At 33.2% G+C, this 16,348-nt stretch overlaps 10 protein-coding genes and 1 pseudogene across 11 annotated transcripts, besides 1 other annotated feature; 7 read left to right on the forward strand and 4 right to left on the reverse strand.

Moving 5' to 3' along the window:
* Positions 1 to 227: 227 nt before the first annotated feature.
* TVAGG3_0744350 (protein folding) lies at positions 228 to 1,387 on the forward strand (the record flags this gene model as incomplete). Its single annotated transcript, XM_001305592.2, has 1 exon — positions 281 to 1,258. One exon carries the CDS (start codon positions 281 to 283, stop codon positions 1,256 to 1,258), a length of 978 nt encoding a protein of 325 aa, XP_001305593.1.
* An 85-nt stretch (positions 1,388 to 1,472) lies between these two features.
* TVAGG3_0744360 (uncharacterized protein) lies at positions 1,473 to 2,985 on the reverse strand (the record flags this gene model as incomplete). The annotated part of the gene is made up of 1 exon (XM_001305594.2): positions 2,386 to 2,847. One exon carries the CDS (start codon positions 2,845 to 2,847, stop codon positions 2,386 to 2,388), a length of 462 nt encoding a protein of 153 aa, XP_001305595.1.
* A 499-nt stretch (positions 2,986 to 3,484) lies between these two features.
* Positions 3,485 to 4,468, forward strand: TVAGG3_0744370 (Type IV secretion system protein TraC family; the record flags this gene model as incomplete). Its single annotated transcript, XM_001305595.1, has 1 exon — positions 3,485 to 4,468. The coding sequence occupies one exon, from the start codon at positions 3,485 to 3,487 to the stop codon at positions 4,466 to 4,468; it is 984 nt and encodes a 327-aa protein (XP_001305596.1).
* A 141-nt stretch (positions 4,469 to 4,609) lies between these two features.
* Positions 4,610 to 5,209, forward strand: TVAGG3_0744380 (GTPase protein; the record flags this gene model as incomplete). Its single annotated transcript, XM_001305596.1, has 1 exon — positions 4,610 to 5,209. One exon carries the CDS (start codon positions 4,610 to 4,612, stop codon positions 5,207 to 5,209), a length of 600 nt encoding a protein of 199 aa, XP_001305597.1.
* Positions 5,210 to 5,359: 150 nt separating this feature from the next.
* TVAGG3_0744390 (secretory carrier-associated membrane protein scamp family) lies at positions 5,360 to 6,022 on the reverse strand (the record flags this gene model as incomplete). The annotated part of the gene is made up of 1 exon (XM_001305597.1): positions 5,360 to 6,022. One exon carries the CDS (start codon positions 6,020 to 6,022, stop codon positions 5,360 to 5,362), a length of 663 nt encoding a protein of 220 aa, XP_001305598.1.
* Positions 6,023 to 6,530: 508 nt separating this feature from the next.
* On the forward strand, positions 6,531 to 7,133 carry TVAGG3_0744400 (uncharacterized protein; the record flags this gene model as incomplete). The annotated part of the gene is made up of 1 exon (XM_001305598.2): positions 6,563 to 6,844. The coding sequence occupies one exon, from the start codon at positions 6,563 to 6,565 to the stop codon at positions 6,842 to 6,844; it is 282 nt and encodes a 93-aa protein (XP_001305599.1).
* A 64-nt stretch (positions 7,134 to 7,197) lies between these two features.
* Positions 7,198 to 7,666, reverse strand: TVAGG3_0744410 (uncharacterized protein; the record flags this gene model as incomplete). Its single annotated transcript, XM_001305599.2, has 1 exon — positions 7,238 to 7,657. The coding sequence occupies one exon, from the start codon at positions 7,655 to 7,657 to the stop codon at positions 7,238 to 7,240; it is 420 nt and encodes a 139-aa protein (XP_001305600.1).
* A 405-nt stretch (positions 7,667 to 8,071) lies between these two features.
* TVAGG3_0744420 (Trm112p-like protein family) lies at positions 8,072 to 8,511 on the reverse strand (the record flags this gene model as incomplete). Its single annotated transcript, XM_001305600.2, has 1 exon — positions 8,128 to 8,511. The coding sequence occupies one exon, from the start codon at positions 8,509 to 8,511 to the stop codon at positions 8,128 to 8,130; it is 384 nt and encodes a 127-aa protein (XP_001305601.1).
* Positions 8,512 to 9,478: 967 nt separating this feature from the next.
* TVAGG3_0744430 (regulation of translation) lies at positions 9,479 to 11,469 on the forward strand (the record flags this gene model as incomplete). Its single annotated transcript, XM_001305601.1, has 1 exon — positions 9,680 to 11,350. The coding sequence occupies one exon, from the start codon at positions 9,680 to 9,682 to the stop codon at positions 11,348 to 11,350; it is 1,671 nt and encodes a 556-aa protein (XP_001305602.1).
* A 1,094-nt stretch (positions 11,470 to 12,563) lies between these two features.
* Positions 12,564 to 16,348: part of a mobile genetic element that runs on past the window's edge.
* Positions 13,018 to 15,242, forward strand: TVAGG3_0744450 (annotated as a pseudogene). The gene has a single exon. A coding segment is annotated over exon 1 (2,225 nt).
* On the forward strand, positions 15,347 to 16,348 carry TVAGG3_0744460 (protein of unknown function, DUF4106 family; the record flags this gene model as incomplete). Its single annotated transcript, XM_051244955.1, has 1 exon — positions 15,347 to 16,348. The coding sequence occupies one exon, from the start codon at positions 15,347 to 15,349 to the stop codon at positions 16,346 to 16,348; it is 1,002 nt and encodes a 333-aa protein (XP_051091542.1).

Genomic DNA, 16,348 nt, shown 5'->3' on the forward strand with positions numbered 1-16,348 from the left:
AGCTATGCTTTGACATTAAAAAACAAATAACAAGCAAAGTAAATCAATGAAAATCTAGATAAATTTTTATGAAACTGGCTATTTTTTGTATTTTATTACTATTAATAAATAGACAATTAACAAATATTCATATTTGCCATATTATTTTTCTCAGACATGAGAACAAAAGTGGAGATACCCTCATTAGGGGATCTGAACACTTATAAATTGAAAGGATTGATTGGCCGAACATTTTGTTGCCAAAAAAATTTTAAAAAAATTTTTTATTCACTAAATTTAAATGGGTAAAGACTACTACGACATCCTCGGCGTGTCTAAGAATGCCGATGCAACAGAACTTAAGCGTGCATACAGAAAGCTTGCTATGAGATGGCACCCAGATAAAAACAAAGATAACGAAGATGTCGCTAAAGCTAAATTCCAAGAAATTTCCGAGGCTTACGATGTTTTAAGTGATCCAGAGAAGCGTAAGGTATACGACCAATTCGGTGAAGAAGGCCTTAAAGCCGGCGCTGGTGGTGGTGGCTTCCCAGGTGGTTACAGATTTACACAAGGCAACGCTGAAGAGATCTTCCGTAATCTCTTCGGTGGTGGCAGCCCATTCGGCGATATCTTCGGCGGAATGGGAGGCATGGGCGGAATGGACGACGGTGGCTTCTCATTCAATTTCGGCCCAGGAGGCATGGGCGGAATGGGTGGCATGGGCGGTATGGGTGGCCGCCGCAAGCCACGCAAGCCAGAGCCACTTACTATCGAGCTTCCATTAACACTCGAACAATTATACTCTGGCTGCACAAAGAAGATGAAAATCACTCGTCGTATCAACGGCAGAGATGATCCAAAGGTTCTCCAGATAGATGTTAAGCCAGGCTGGAAGGAAGGAACTAAAATTACCTTCGAAGGTGATGGAGATCAGAACCCTGGCCAATTAGCACAGGATGTTATCTTTGTTATCAAACAGAAGCCACATGATGTTTATACTCGTGAAGGCGATAACCTTGTTACAGAAGAAATTATCTCATTAAAGCATGCACTTTGCGGATATACAGTTACAAGACCAGGTATTGATGGTGAACCAGTCCGTCTCGATGTTCAGGATATCATTTCTCCTGGTGGCGACTTCAGAGTTCCTGGAAAGGGTATGATTAACTCAAAGACAGGCCGCCGTGGTGATGTGATCTTCAGATTCAAGATTGCTTTCCCAGGCAATTTGTCAGAACAACAGAAGGAAGTTCTTCGTCGTACTCTCCCTGAATAAAAAAATTATTTCAAATGTATCCTATACAAAATAACAATAAACTCTTTTCTATTTTTACTTAATTAACAACTTGATTCAAAAACCTTAATTAATCAAATAAAAAATTTTATCAAAAAAAAATTAAACCCATTTTCCTACGTAAAGTCTCTCTATAGTTTTTCTACCTCAATATTAAGTGAATCTCTATCAAAAATTTGAATAAGAGACTTGAAGGAGGAAATGGAGTTTTATCTGATAGTTTCTAAAAAGGATATAACTTCCAAATAATATGGACATACATTACACATAAAAAAGACTGTTGAAATCATATTGTATTAAAATAAAACACATGAAAATTACTATCAAGACTAAATAAAACAAAACTGATATAATTATAGCTAAGCCATATTAAGTGTTTAAGATATACATCATATTGGCGAGATATAAAACATATTAAATTGATGATGAATTAGATCTGTATGAATTTGTATGTGACAAATATAAAAATTAATACTTTGATTGTTGGTCCATTTAAGAGAACAAAATAACAAATGAAATTAAGTAACAAATTTCAGAGTGTTTTAAAATAAATACCATTGGTCAAAGTTGACATCAATGTTATCTTCAACATAACTTGTTTCATAATAATTTTCGTCTCCTCTATTTGTTTGTGTAATCGCTTCAACTTCTTGAGATGAATTTGTTTTGAGTAGTATATCTAGATGGGGTGAAAGAGACTCATAATTTTCACAAATCCAAACTAGAAGACCATCTTTACTCCGTCGGTCATAAAACTTACTTTTGATATTGAACTCTCTTAACATTTTAAATGCGAATGATTTTAATGTTTCACCTGTAAGGTCTCCATATATCCTTTTTATTTCGGTAAATCTATCTCCATAATATTCAATCTTTCGCTGAATGTTATCGTTGACTTTTTTTGTGACTTCTCGAGTGCACTTTCGTCCTGACTTGCATCTGTACACTGCAATATTAGACATTACTGATAATAATTACTTGACAATGAAACAACGCAAATTAAACTTGGAATATAAATTTGAGATGAAATAATTTTTTTCATCCAAATAAAGAATCATTCTCGGATACATATAACCGAAAATGTATTGAAAGCATGAGTGCATGTCTAATTATCTTTTTGGTTCCGAAATAGTATCGTCAACATTAATTAGTAAATTATTGACTTTTCTATCAATAAGAGAGTATGTATTTCTCATGTATTGGACTGAAACATCAACCTTACTTGATGATTCTAAGCATTTAGCTGGATCTTCTAATAAAGAATAGCTGTACTTTAATTGTGCTAGTTTTTCGTTGAGTTGTTGTTTTTTCTTTTTCAAACGTTCAATTTCTTCTTCTAATTCAACAATGTTATCAGATACAAATTCATCAATAGGAGGACGACGAATTTGGAGTGGAGGAGCACGTATTGGTGGATTTTGCATTTGGGGTTGTATTAAATTTTGATTATTAATTCTCCATACAATTTCACCACTTGGCATAAGTTTGTATGAATTAAAAAAAGCAATACCATTGTTTGTCATAGTGAGAACTTTAGCAACTTGTGCTTCATTTAATTGAACTGGAAGCATTCTTGAAAGATTGAGATGATGAGTTAACTCTGGAATTGAGATTCCATAGTCATGTCCATTTCCTGGTATTGTCATATGAGCAACAATTGTTTGAACAGCCCCTAAAATTACTCCTGGATTCAAAATTATTGCCCTTTCTTGCATTTTTCAAAAAAAAAATTGAATAAAATCTCATATCGATATAATGATAAATATTTGAATATTATAATTAACAAGATGATTTTGGATTGTTTCTATCGTATTGGGTCAAAAATGACGAATAATATCAAACAATTCTTCTCAATTCCAGCTATTTTGATGAGAAATCAAAAAGATTATTCTGTTAAACAATGTTAGATTGTTAGCCTTATCAAAAATGTTTTGATATCCAGGGAAATTTCGAATGTTTCATTAATCTTTATATAATTTGATTTCCTGTATTCTTTGTCCAGAACATTTATGGTTGATTATTTTTAAAAGGACTAATTGCAATTTAAAGTAGCTATTTTTAATATTTTTCATATGGCTTTCAAATTTTGAGAGAGATTGATATTTGTAACGGAAACATTAATAAAAATGAGATTTTTCCAATACCGAGATAGTTTTAGAATAAAAGACTGTGAATAAAAATTTTTTCTTTACAATTTTTGTAAAGAAAATGAATGAGAGTGAGCACAAGCCATTGTTAAGACTTTCAGTTAATATGGACAACGTTCGTGATTTATTAACATTTCTCAACGATGAGGTTGCTCAACACGCTAAAGATATTCAAAACATCAAAAATTTACTTGCAAATATGGTAACGGTCAAACAATTTAATGAGCTTGAACGGATGGTTACAGATATTAATGATAACGTTTATCAAAAATTTGATGAATTATATCCTGCTTACAGTGATTTATCAAAAGAAGTTGAAAATAAAATTAAAACCATGCAAAATCAGTATGATTCCGGAACAGCTGGAATATATCAAGAACTTTCTACTAAAATTAATAAAATCCAAGATAATGTTGATCCATTATTATCAATGCAATCAAAATTAAACAATTACATAGAGAAAATGGACTCCTTTTTATCTAGTTCAGGTGATTTTTCAAAGATGAAATCGATAATTGATATAAATAATCGACTTGTTTCATTAGAGAGAGGTAGCAGAGAAAGAGATGAAAGCGACAGAGAATATAGAATATACGTTGATGAAAGATTTGATAGACTTGAATTAAATATTAATACTATCTCAAATTCGCTGAATAATATGAATTCTAATATTAATTCAGCTTTTAAAGAACAAGATGATAAAGAAACTCAAACCCATCAAGAAAAAGAACCTAATGACAACAACAATGAGAAATCAGAAGAAGAAATTATTAATTCATTAAATGAACTGAATAAAATATCAATAGATTCCAGAACTTTAGAGCCCAATAAGCCAAATGACCAATCGACTCCGCTGAAATCTAAAAAAGATGATATAAGAAGTAAAATCACCAAACTTGAAATCCCTGTTTCTATTCCAAACATGGGACCTAAAACAGCTTCATCTAGGGAGATTGGTAATCTCATGAAAGTTATTGTTTCATCTAGAAGTTCTCAACCATCACCTAAATTGCTTCGAAAATACCCTAATAGCTCCAGAAAATGAGTACTCTTGTGTGAATTAGTTTGTTTGTATTTTTATAAAGATATTTTAGAAATTTTGAATCTTATTTTTCAAATTATATGAAATTACTATCGTATTGTCACATTATTTTTGAATTGGAGGAAAAAAAATCTAAAAAAAATTATGGATAACGATAATAAGGAGGCCGTTGAAGTTAAAGCTATTTTAATTGGTGATGCAAATGTCGGTAAAACATGTATTGCAACCAAGTACGTAAATGGTTCATTTACTGATAAAATTGAACCAACTGTTGGTGCCGCATACTTTACAAAAGATGTAGTTCAAAATAATGTAAATATTCAACTAAACATATGGGATACAGCAGGCCAAGAGTCATATAGATACCTTGTACCGATGTATTATAGAAATGCCCAAATCGCAATTGTAGTTTACGACGTAACAAGCGAGCATACATTTAAAGATGTTAATGGGTGGATCGAAGACGTAAAGCGAAATGTCGGAGATCAAATCATCGTTATTGTTTGTGCAAATAAAGTCGACGCAGAGAATAGAGCTGTTACTGAGTTTGATGGACAAGATTTCGCAAAATTAAATAATTTCATATACGCAGAAACATCAGCTGTCACTGGACAAGGAATTGATAAATTATTCCAAGTTTCTTTGGCAGAATACATGAAACAATATGTAGGTGGCCCAGTACAAGAAAAAGTTAACTTAAGCGGCAAATCTGGAGACGAAAAGAAAAAGAAAGATTGCTGTTGAAAAAATTTACCTTTTACGACATAGTTCTCAGTACTTTTTCATCTTCCTTTCTAAAATATTGTTTGTTTTAAATATACTATTAAAAAAATTCAAAAAAATAATAATAAATATGAGAGATATTTTAACTAACAAATATAAGATTATAAGATTTCAAACGTCAGCAGGGTTTGATATCCTTCCATTATAACTGAAGTCGTGAGTTCTATGTATAATAAGAACAACAAATTGTAAAATCAAATTTATAATATGCCAGATGGTAACAAGAACTCCGAAGAGCACAGATGCTGCTGAACCGTAATTGGCTGCTATATCTAGCCACCAGATTCCAACGCATCCAGAACCTGGAATTCCGATAATTATTATAAGTAATGCTGCGATAACAAATGTCTGTAATAAGCCAAATCTGAAGTTAGGCTTTTCATCACGTATTGAACAATAAAATGAATAATATTGATTTGAGAAAAGCAAAATAGGGAGAAACACTGCAAGAACGAGTGACATGAATACATCTTTTATTGGGCATTTAAACCAATGGTAATTTATAGCAAATCCGAAAAATTGAACAAAAATTTGGAAAATGCACGCACCGGTAAATGAAAGGGCTGATACATACATTAATTTGAAGAAAGACCAAAAGTTGTGAGGAATTTCTGCATTAAGATCAACATAAACTACTGGATAAAACGAAGGAAAGTTTGGAATATGCGCATTATTAGTAACAGACTCTCGTTCGAGACCTTCTAAGTCTGATGATTCGACTGTTTGCTGTTGTGAAGCAGCAAATGGATTTGGAAGAGTCTCATTTTCAGTCATTCGATTTTTATCGGTAGGGATATCTATCGGGGAAAATCATGTATTCTTCCAACATGATCAAATATTGATGTAACAACTGAATTCAATCAAAAAAGCACCTAAAAACTTGAAATTGCGGATGAAATTCATGAAAGATCGGTTTCAAGTATTGTATTTCTTATGTTAGCTAAATATTTTTGTTTCTAATAAAATTCTTAGGTTATATATTGAAAATCAGGATTATTTCCTGGATTCTGAATATCCGAAAATAATTCTTTTATAATGATGTAGGTAGTGTTGTAAAAGACTAATAAGTAAAATATTCATGTCGACACTAGGATATGTTTAGTTTTGAAATTGGCGTCAAATTAATTATGCTATTAAAAATGATCCTTTTGGATAAACACAGATAGGAATAGCTCGGAATTCATAAACAAGTGAAAAATTTTGATAACAAAATCTTTTGCATCAAAATTTGAAATTGGGAAAGTTGAATAAGACAAACTAGAATATTTATGAAAGAGGGAAGCTAGATTTTGTTTTTACAACCCATAAATTTTGATGTCGCGACTTCCTGCTATCCTTGCATTTGCGGAGGCCGGCCCAAATGAAGCAGAATCAGATAGTATATACAAATACCTTTCAGACACAGACTTTGAAGAGAGCGAAGTCAAAAGCTGGGGCACAATTGGTTCTCTTCTTGAAGCATTAAAAGAAGCAGAAAATAACCCAGAGCCACCAAAGTTAGGACAAGAGTTTATTGACTTTGTTTCCAAGCTTCCACCGGGAACAACACCAAGACCAATTGTCAAAAAGCAAATTCAGCGCTATATCCCTGTTTAATTCAATTATGCATTAACATTTCTTATCCTTGTTTTGCATATTTTATCTTGTAAAGTAAATACGATTAATATAATACATAAAAAAAATAAACTGTATATCATTCATCTTTTTCATAGACTTATATCATCATTTGTGCTTCTTAGCCTATGCATTTTCTTTTGGTTGAACTCTTTTCCAGAATTAATGAGGAAAAAACAAAAATTCATAAAATATTTTGCCTTGAAAACACTCAGATTACTAATTTAGTTTTATTTCTATATAAAGTAAGATTTTTGTGATTTAGATTTCATAATTTTTTCGTTTTAAATGTTTAATAATCAAATATATTTTGAGGTAAGAAAAATACCGAACGTATCAATGCTAAAAATTTTACAAAAGCTAAAAGAAATAAAATTACTCTCCTTCTTCATCTTGAAAAGAGTTAAGACGTTCTTCTATCAATTGAACAAGTAAAGGTGTTCTATCGTAGCTGCGAAGACCAAGCTTAGTGCAAAGAGCCTTGCGGTTAACCATCTGTTCTGGATGCTGAGATTCGTAGCGTAATACTGATGGAGCAAATTTAAATCCTATAGATTCTAAATATTCAAGAACAAGAAGATATTCATCCAAGTCATCTTCGTTTGAAATATCGATACCTTGGTATGTTTCTGGTGGTGGTGCATTGTTATCAAGTAAATGGTTGGCAGTTTTCTGAGCGATTTGTTGGGCTTCCTGAAGGACTTTTTCTTTGATACCCTTTTCTTCGACGAGTTTCTGGACTTCTTCGACGACGTCTTTCTGTGTCGCCTGTATGAAATCGTTCATGAAGCTCATTTTTAATGTGTCACTTTTTCAAAACGTTTGGATTCCGTTTAAAATTGAAATTACTCAAGATAAATTAATTCTGATTTTTGGACATGGTGTAGCTGCTCTTTTTATGTGAGAAGGATCATCTCCTGAAACTAAACAAAGCTAATGCAAAGCTTTTGAATCAAACTGCTTGCATCTTTCTAAAAATCAACATAAATATTTTGGATATGTGTATAAGTTTTCCAAGATAATTCATAGTCTCGTGATGAATCTATAAAAATTGAAATTTAATCAAAATATTGCTATCATAGGTAAATTATCAAAGATGATCCGAGTCACTATCTTATTTTTAAGTGTTAGATGGATATCAATGGCAAACTCATAGTTTTAGCAAAAAAATCAAAATTATAAAAGATAAAAAAGAAAAATTAAACTTGGTTGTTAATAAAAATACTGTATAGGTTTTATGTAATAGTCATTAAGAATGTATCAGATTACTCCTCTGCATTTTGCTGATCTTCTTCCTCATCATCATCTGGAGTTGCCATATCTGGAATTCCTTCTACAATGAGGAACTTTTTACCATTATCTGAAACTAAATTTCCGCTTTTAATATGGATACCTAATAATACTTTTTGTAAAGCTTGTAATTCTTCTGGTGTTGGATTTTCTATATCAGCTGGAACTGGGCAAGGAATTCCAAGGTCTTTGCAAGCAGATTCTAAGCCCATATAATCAATTTTACGAGCAAGACTTAACATTAATGATTCATCATACTCAACTTCTACTTCTTCCTTTTCTTCTACGATGATCTTCAATGGATAATGGATTTTTCCATCAGAAGTGTCTTGAAGAAAGTTGTGGAGGTAAAGATTCATTGTCACTTTTTATAGGGCATTTTTTTTATCAAGAATTTCTCAATCAAAGGAATTTTTAGCAATACGATTGATGAAATTGATATCTTCTATTAGATTTTGACTATTTAGTAGTAAGATAGTAAGAAATATTGCATTATTACGTACAAAAGCAAAAGATTTCTTTCAATAGATTTATTTTTCAAAAAAAATCTACCAACTATTGACAAAAATGATCCGCTAGTTAGAGAAGCTCATAAAAACATGTAGTCTATACTTCATTTGAGCTCAATAAAATTGAACATCCGATTTACTTTGTAAAATAGCTTACTTCGAAGCCCACTAAGATACACATTTGTTTGGCTTACCAAAAATCCTCTTCAAATTCTAATAATCTATTCACACAAATTTAGCCATTCTGAGAAGGAAATATTTACAAGATATCCATAGTTTTACGATGTATATCCTAATTTTGGATATTTTTATATAACAAAATGATTTACCTTTATATTTTTTATCTCAATCATAAAGATTTCATTGTTTAATCATGCATATATCTATTTTTATCAGTATGGACTAAATAAACAGTGACTTTTACTTAATTGTCTTATCAATTTAAAAATATAATATCTGATATTTGCTTCTACAACAGTTTTCTATGAAAAGAACTTGTTTTGTAGCATTTTTATGCACTATACTGCACATTAGATATCTTGATTTGCAATTTTAAACTTCGGAAAATTCCAAAAAAATTTCAAAATTTAAAAAATGATTCGAAAAACTACAAAATTTGATATAAATATTTCAAATCGCAAAAAATTTTGATTATAAAACTACTTTGTTTTAGATGATTAATGATATATGCAATTCAATTTTCATCAAACTTTTGGAAAATGGTAAAATTAAAAGTATTTGACTTATGTTTTGATGTTTAACACAAAACTGGTTGTGCGGACAATCAGTATATAAGAATTGACTCAATTGTGTTATAGCAAAATTCTCCAAAACTGATTTTATTCTGGTTATGAATTTTGATTTCTCAGCGCGAGTGAGAAAGAAGATATGCAACCATTTAATCTTGTCAAACCAAATCTATTGATGTCATCTTAAATTCGCAGATTATTTTTCTCCAGTAACAAAAAAATATGAACAGAGTTATTCAAAAAAGAATTTTTTTTCCTAAGATAATCAAATGAGTGTTTATCAACAACTATTTTACCATGGCAAATATGATAAGCTTCTCAACGAGCTTCTTGCCATTCAAGATCGTTCAGTCCAGGAAACACACAATCTTGCTATTACTCGTTACTTAATTACAGGTGATTCTCCATTACCTGAATTGCAAAAACTTGTAGATAGTATTAAAGCCGAAACTCTTGCCCAAACATCATGGCCGACACATCCATCATACGCATTATTAATGTATCACATTTGTCTTTACTATTTTAGATCATCCAACTACCAGAACTGCATTAAAAACTTAAATAACATCTGGGCGAACATCGATAAGATTGACAAAGTCATTGGACTTTGTGTTTCCCTGTTAACTATTGAGCTTGCAATTCGTACTGGCGAAAACGAGAATATTGAAAAAGCTTTCAACTTCATTCAGTCGAATTTCCAAACACCCGAGTCAATCACATCACTTTTAGCATCAAAGAACATTGATGGCCAAATCGTTAAAGAGATTTCTCAAAATGTTCAATACGCAAAACTTCGCTACGATGTTTCTCAGTTAATAAACAAGCCAATGGACGAAGAAGTCAGAAATCAACTCGAAGAGATCCTTTCTCAAAAAGAAATTACTCCAGATTCCAAGAATCGTTCTCCCATGAGTATTGCACAGGTTTTACCTCTTGCATGTGCCGCTCTTCGTCTTGGTGATCAAATGAGATTCCAAACGGTCCTTGAAACTGCAGATGATGCAGTTAATTTTTCAATCCTCAACAACAGAGGTATTTCCGAGTTATTACAGAAGCGCTATTCATCCGCCTTACTCCACTTTACAAAATCCTTGAATTCAAGGCCAAACAACGAGTTAATTTACCCTTATCATCAAGTTGCCTACAATCTTGGCATTTCCTTACTCATGAAGCACCAGCCACAGAACGCTTTTCAATTCCTCTATCCTATCATACCTCTAATGTCACGTTCTCCCTATCTTTGGCTCAGATTGGCCGAATGCATCGTAATGTACTACAAAGATCGCATCCAAGAGCTTCGCAAGCAGACACAGGTTAACTCCGTTATTGCCAAGAAGCTATCCACTGAGTCCAGGACCTTCTACATCCTTCCTTTACCCGACAACAAATTGTTCGACCAATACAAGACACAAAACTCGAACATGACGTTGGAATTCGCCGAGAAATGCACGAGAAACGCGATCACACTCTGCGGATACAACCCACAGCTCAATTCCGTGCGAAGAGCTTCAGAATTACTCTGCAGTTTCATTTCATTAGAACTTGGTGACGGAAAACGAGCTGCTGACATGGGCAAAACAGTTACAGCCGACAATACTGTTGATAACCAACAGAAATTCCTTGCAAAAATCTATTCCGCACAAGGACATTTGATGGTCGGAGAGTCTGAAGAGTCTTCCAAGATCCTTTCGAGGTTATTGATCGAGAATGACTTGAAGAAGGAGAAGGACCAACTCATAAGACACGCGCTAACATTCGCAAGGGTCGGAATGGCAACAAATGACACAAAAAGAGTTGAAAATCAATTACAAAAGGTGTCAGATACCGACCAAAAGAAACCTGAATGGGTTTTGACGAATATCGCATTCGAGTTGCAGAGAAGACACGTAAGACAGGCTCACCAGATACTTCTCAATTACTGTAACTCAAATACTGAGTAATTTTTCTTAATTTATTTTTGTTTTCCTTTGTTAGTTTATATTTGTATAGAAAAAATATTTTTTTTCCCAAAAAAAAGCGAAATTTTTGAATTTTTATTTTAATAAAATATATTAATTATTAAGACTAATCAACCATTTTTAACATGAGTTTGAACCTCAACATGTTATATTTTCCATGAAATTAATATCATTATTCTCTTATTAATGATACTTTTGTTTGAGAATCACATTTTCTAAAGCCAAGAAGTTATTTCATGTTAATAGTATCAATTTTGAAGTTGAGGCTCCATATGCATTCCCTCTCTATTTTGAAATTAATTATATAGGACTTGAGGCGTCTTTAACTTGATATCTAAAGAGTTTAATGGGAAACTATCTCTAGCACTATGTATCCATATATACTGGTGCGTGTAGAGAATATATTGTCATTGGATGAATGCATGTTGTATCATTGGAAAAAGGGAATTTTTGAGCCCACAAAATTTGTACATGTATCAATTTATGAAATGAGAAATTAGCTGAAATTCAATGAGGATATATTGAATTTCAATGATTTTAACATGTAACTCAATAAACTGATGCCATTTTCCTTCAATGATTTTGTTGCTGATGAACTTGAAATGAACAAACGACCATCTGTGCATAGCCTTGATATTGAAAGTTGATTTTTTTTGAATAAATTATACCCTTTGACAGAATACCTTACTTTTCTAGGGAGATTTAGTGACATTAACTAAATCTTATCATTATCTAGATCATGCTATCAACCGCTTTAATTCTTGGTTTGATTTGCCAACAAAAAGCTTATCCATTTATTCTAAAGAGAAGAAAAAAATTATTGTTTTAAAACATTTCAGCTAAACGAAGTAATGTACATCAAAGTTTGTAAATATGTCTTATGAAAGAGAATAATTTATCATTTTCAGCTGTTTTATTTTTGATTATTCAATTTGGAAAATTAATTTCATCGTATTGACTGCATTAATATGATACCCCAACAAAACATAACAGCACGGTATCGGTTGTCAATTAAAATCAAACAAATAACAGACCAAGTTGAAAAAAATGTCATTTTGCGTATACACGCTCTTTATAATTCGATATTTTATAGGTACTCTTGTTCAATAGTAGAATTAAAGTGGTGTTCACTCACACTTACTTCAAAATACGATAACGAAGAAGATTAAATATTCAAGTTATCTCATTTTTGAGAAAAAAAAAAAAAAAAAAAAAAAAAAAAAAAGGAAGTGGGGCTTCCAGGCACTTCGTGCCTTCTAGCCCTGAGGATGATTGGTATAATGAAGTTTTTTTTTCTTGGGGTGACCTTCCAGGCACTTCGTGCCTTCTAGCCCACATAAATGAAGTTTTTATTCGGAGGTCTTCCAGGAGCTTTTCACAAATTATATATGTTTTCATGTTTTGTCAAGACTTCTTCGTAAATGTTTTGTCAAGACTTCTTCGTAAATGTTTTGTCAAGACTTCTTCGTAAATGTTTTGTCAAGACTTCTTCGTAATGAGCGTAAATGACCCAAAAATAATGTTTATGTTAGAATGTTAGATCTAACACGTTTTCTAACATGTTTTCTAACATCGTAGAAAACTCATGATTTCATCGTAAATGTTTTGTCAAGACTTCTTCATCGTAAATGTTTTTAACTTCACTTAAAATGCCACGTAAGCTACGTAAGAATATACGTAAGAGGAAGGGAGCATTGAAACATCCAATAGTAAAACTAACACCACAACAACAGTTGCAACAACAAATTATGAATGACCCCACTATGTTGCAACAAATGTCAAGCAACCCTATGCTTTTAAACCGAGTTCTTGGTGCACAAAGTGGAGGTTTAAGAGCGGCACTTTTAGCGAAAATGGCAGGCTATGGTGGAGCTGCAGACGGAACAGCATATAACCCTCAAAGTCAAATGAATTTGAGTTCACTCAAAAATCAAATAACAGATGTCAAAAAGTCAAACATAGACATACAGAAACAAATAAGTGAAAACGAAAAGAAACTAGAATATGACAGACACACAAAGAAACTCAATGAGTTAAACGTAGAGAAAAAGAAGAAAGAAGAACAACTGAAAGAACTAAGTACAGAGGAATATGCGAAAAAAGTGTCAGAAAAAGCAGCAGAAGTAGCAAAAATGGAACAAGATGTCATAAATTTGAAAAACCATACTACTCAATATAAAGTACTGAAAGATGAAGAAATAAAACAAAAAGCCCTGAAGACATATATGGATAGCGATGAGTATAAAAAAGAAGTTGAAGCAAATGTAAAGGCAGAAAAACTTTTACAGTTGCAAAACCAAACCGTACAGTATGAAAACTTAGCACAAGAAAGTAAAAATAACGACGCAGCCATGCAAAAGGCAATGAAAAGCGCAGAATATATAAAAGCTAATAATGACTGGTTAGATGCCCAAGCCAACGCTAAAGCAGCCCAACTCATAGGGTCAATAAGGACAAAAATACAAGCGGATGAAGACAGTTCAAATGAAGCTTTAACAAATGCTGACTTTAAGAACGCTTTCGAAGCTCTTCATAGTAAGGTGAAACAAGTGAACGACTTCTCATCTGGAAAGAAACTGAAGTCTGAAGGTTTCGACAAAGAGTTAAGAGAAGTAGCACAAAATATGACGAAAATAACAGATGCAGCAACGAGACAGGCAGTTCAAAGTGCCTATGACGCCGTTAGAGCAACTGTTGTGGAAAGTCAAGAAAAAGAGTTACAACAGACCAAAACAGACCTAGTAAATGCTTTCTTAAAAACGAAAAGTCAGGTAGGACATTACGCTGCAGATGGAACATATGTGCCAGCTGGTGGAACTTATATACCACCAAACCCTCCAAGAGAAGCACCTGCACCAGGACTACCTAACACATTTACATCGTCACATGGACACAGACACAGGCATGCACCAAATCCAGCACAACAACAACAACAACCAAAACCAACAGTTCAAAATCCAGCACAACAACAACAACCAGCACAACAACCACCTCCACAACCAGCACAGCAACCACCTCCACAACCAGCACAACAACAACCAGAAACAGAGCAAGGACATAAAAGAAGTAGAGAACAAGGAAACCAAGAATTCTTAAAAATGCTTAAAGAAGAGTGTGGTTTCCCAGATAGTATTGACTTTAGTGACAGATATAAAGAAGCTATTAGAAAGTTCAAGGATGGAAATACTGACCCGGACCTATTTAGCTTTATGGCTCAGCACCAAAACGGATATAATCTCAAACCTGGAAAATACAAGCTCGCTAAGGGATATGATTTAATAGCATATCATCCAAATGACATGGATGAATTTACTCCGAGATATTTGATGTCAGAGCTAAATGACAATCAACTTTCGTCATGAAACGCGTAAAAAAGAGACGGAACGAAAGAACAAAAGCTTATGAATGCGGATGACGTAGATAGGGAAATTGTTGAAAACGGTCTCGGAATATATGAAATGCCAGCAGATGAGGTACAAGAAACTCCACAGGAAGAAGTTCAGATACAACCAGACATGGAAGAAATAGTTCAGCAACAACAGCTAGAAGAGCCTGAAGGAAACGAACAAGTCCTTCCTTTGGAAACTAACTTCACAGAACTAGATGAAGATTTGGAACAGCCGAAAAATCTTGACCCTCAACAAGAGTATGCGGAGAATATGGAATATTTCCAAGAGTCTAAAAAAATTCGGCTGACATAGTAGAAGAATATCGAAAAATGTTTGCCGACATACAAAAGACTCCAGCACCAGATGAAAATATTCAGCATAGAATGGAAGAACTGAAAGAAAATGTACACAAATACAACAACCCTTTTACTTACGAGCATTTAACGTTCAATCTTTGGATGAACTCGGTGAAAATAAAAGGTTAAATTTCAAGAAAACATATAGAAATGAAAACTTGTTTAAAGTTCATTCAGAACCTAACCAAGATGGAAACAAACCTACTTTTGTTTCTGCAGACGATGGAACTACAATGAGATGGGGTCATAAAGCTAACCCGGATAGGTGGTTCATAAACTTACAACCTCAATTCCAAGAAGTTGTAGACGCAATGGAAGTGAATGGTGAACGAGACATAGCTGGTATTTTAAGCGCGGCTTTAATGCCATTGAAAGATATGAAACATGCAGATATTTTGGACCAGTATGAAATGAACATGGCTGATGGAAATATAACACCTGACGTTCTAAAACATTTATCTCAAAGAACTACACAGAACCATAGAGATGGTATATTTGGTGAAGAGTTTAGAAAGAAAGTTAGGGAGGGCGAAGGAAGAGAACCTATTGTACATGACCTTGCAAACGAAAGTTTACAAAATGTCATAAAAACTTACTTTGCAGACAATGAAATGAGAAGGGATGAATATTTAAGAAAACTCAAATGGACAGTACCAAATGAAATGTTAGTATTGAAAAACATGTTCCTTGACAAAATAAAACCAACTACAGAAATAAACGACGCAAGACTGAAAGATTGGGTAAAAGCTTTCCCATTCACAAAAGATATAGTTGGTAACATGGAAAGAAAACCAGAATGGCTACAAAAACATATATTTGGAAACGAGCTTATTCCATATGGACAGGCTCTGTTTGAAGAGCTTGAACCGGAAACTCAGGAAAGAGTCATGCAAACAATACGCGAAGACTCAAATACAAACTATGACAAACTCTTTCTAGGATATAGGGTACCTGAGATGGGCGACCAGAGCCCAAAGGCAAAAAGGACATGGGAAATTTACAACATACTAGGTGAACATGAGGCAAAGATGCAACAACTTGAAGCAGAGGGCAAGTTACCAAAAGCGACACCAAAGAAGAAGAGAAGAGTAGAACAAAGTGAAAGTAGTGAAGAAGTAACTTCATCTAGTGAAAGTAGTGGCAATGAAGGAAAAAGAAGAGTTAAAGATTCAGTTAAAAACTCAGCCAGGAAGAAAGTAAAACTTGGTCCACGTGGGTTTTATTATGACACATAA

The sequence above is a fragment of the Trichomonas vaginalis genome, chromosome III, assembly GCF_026262505.1.
Source record: "Trichomonas vaginalis G3 chromosome III, whole genome shotgun sequence".
Taxonomy (NCBI): domain Eukaryota; phylum Parabasalia; order Trichomonadida; family Trichomonadidae; genus Trichomonas; species Trichomonas vaginalis.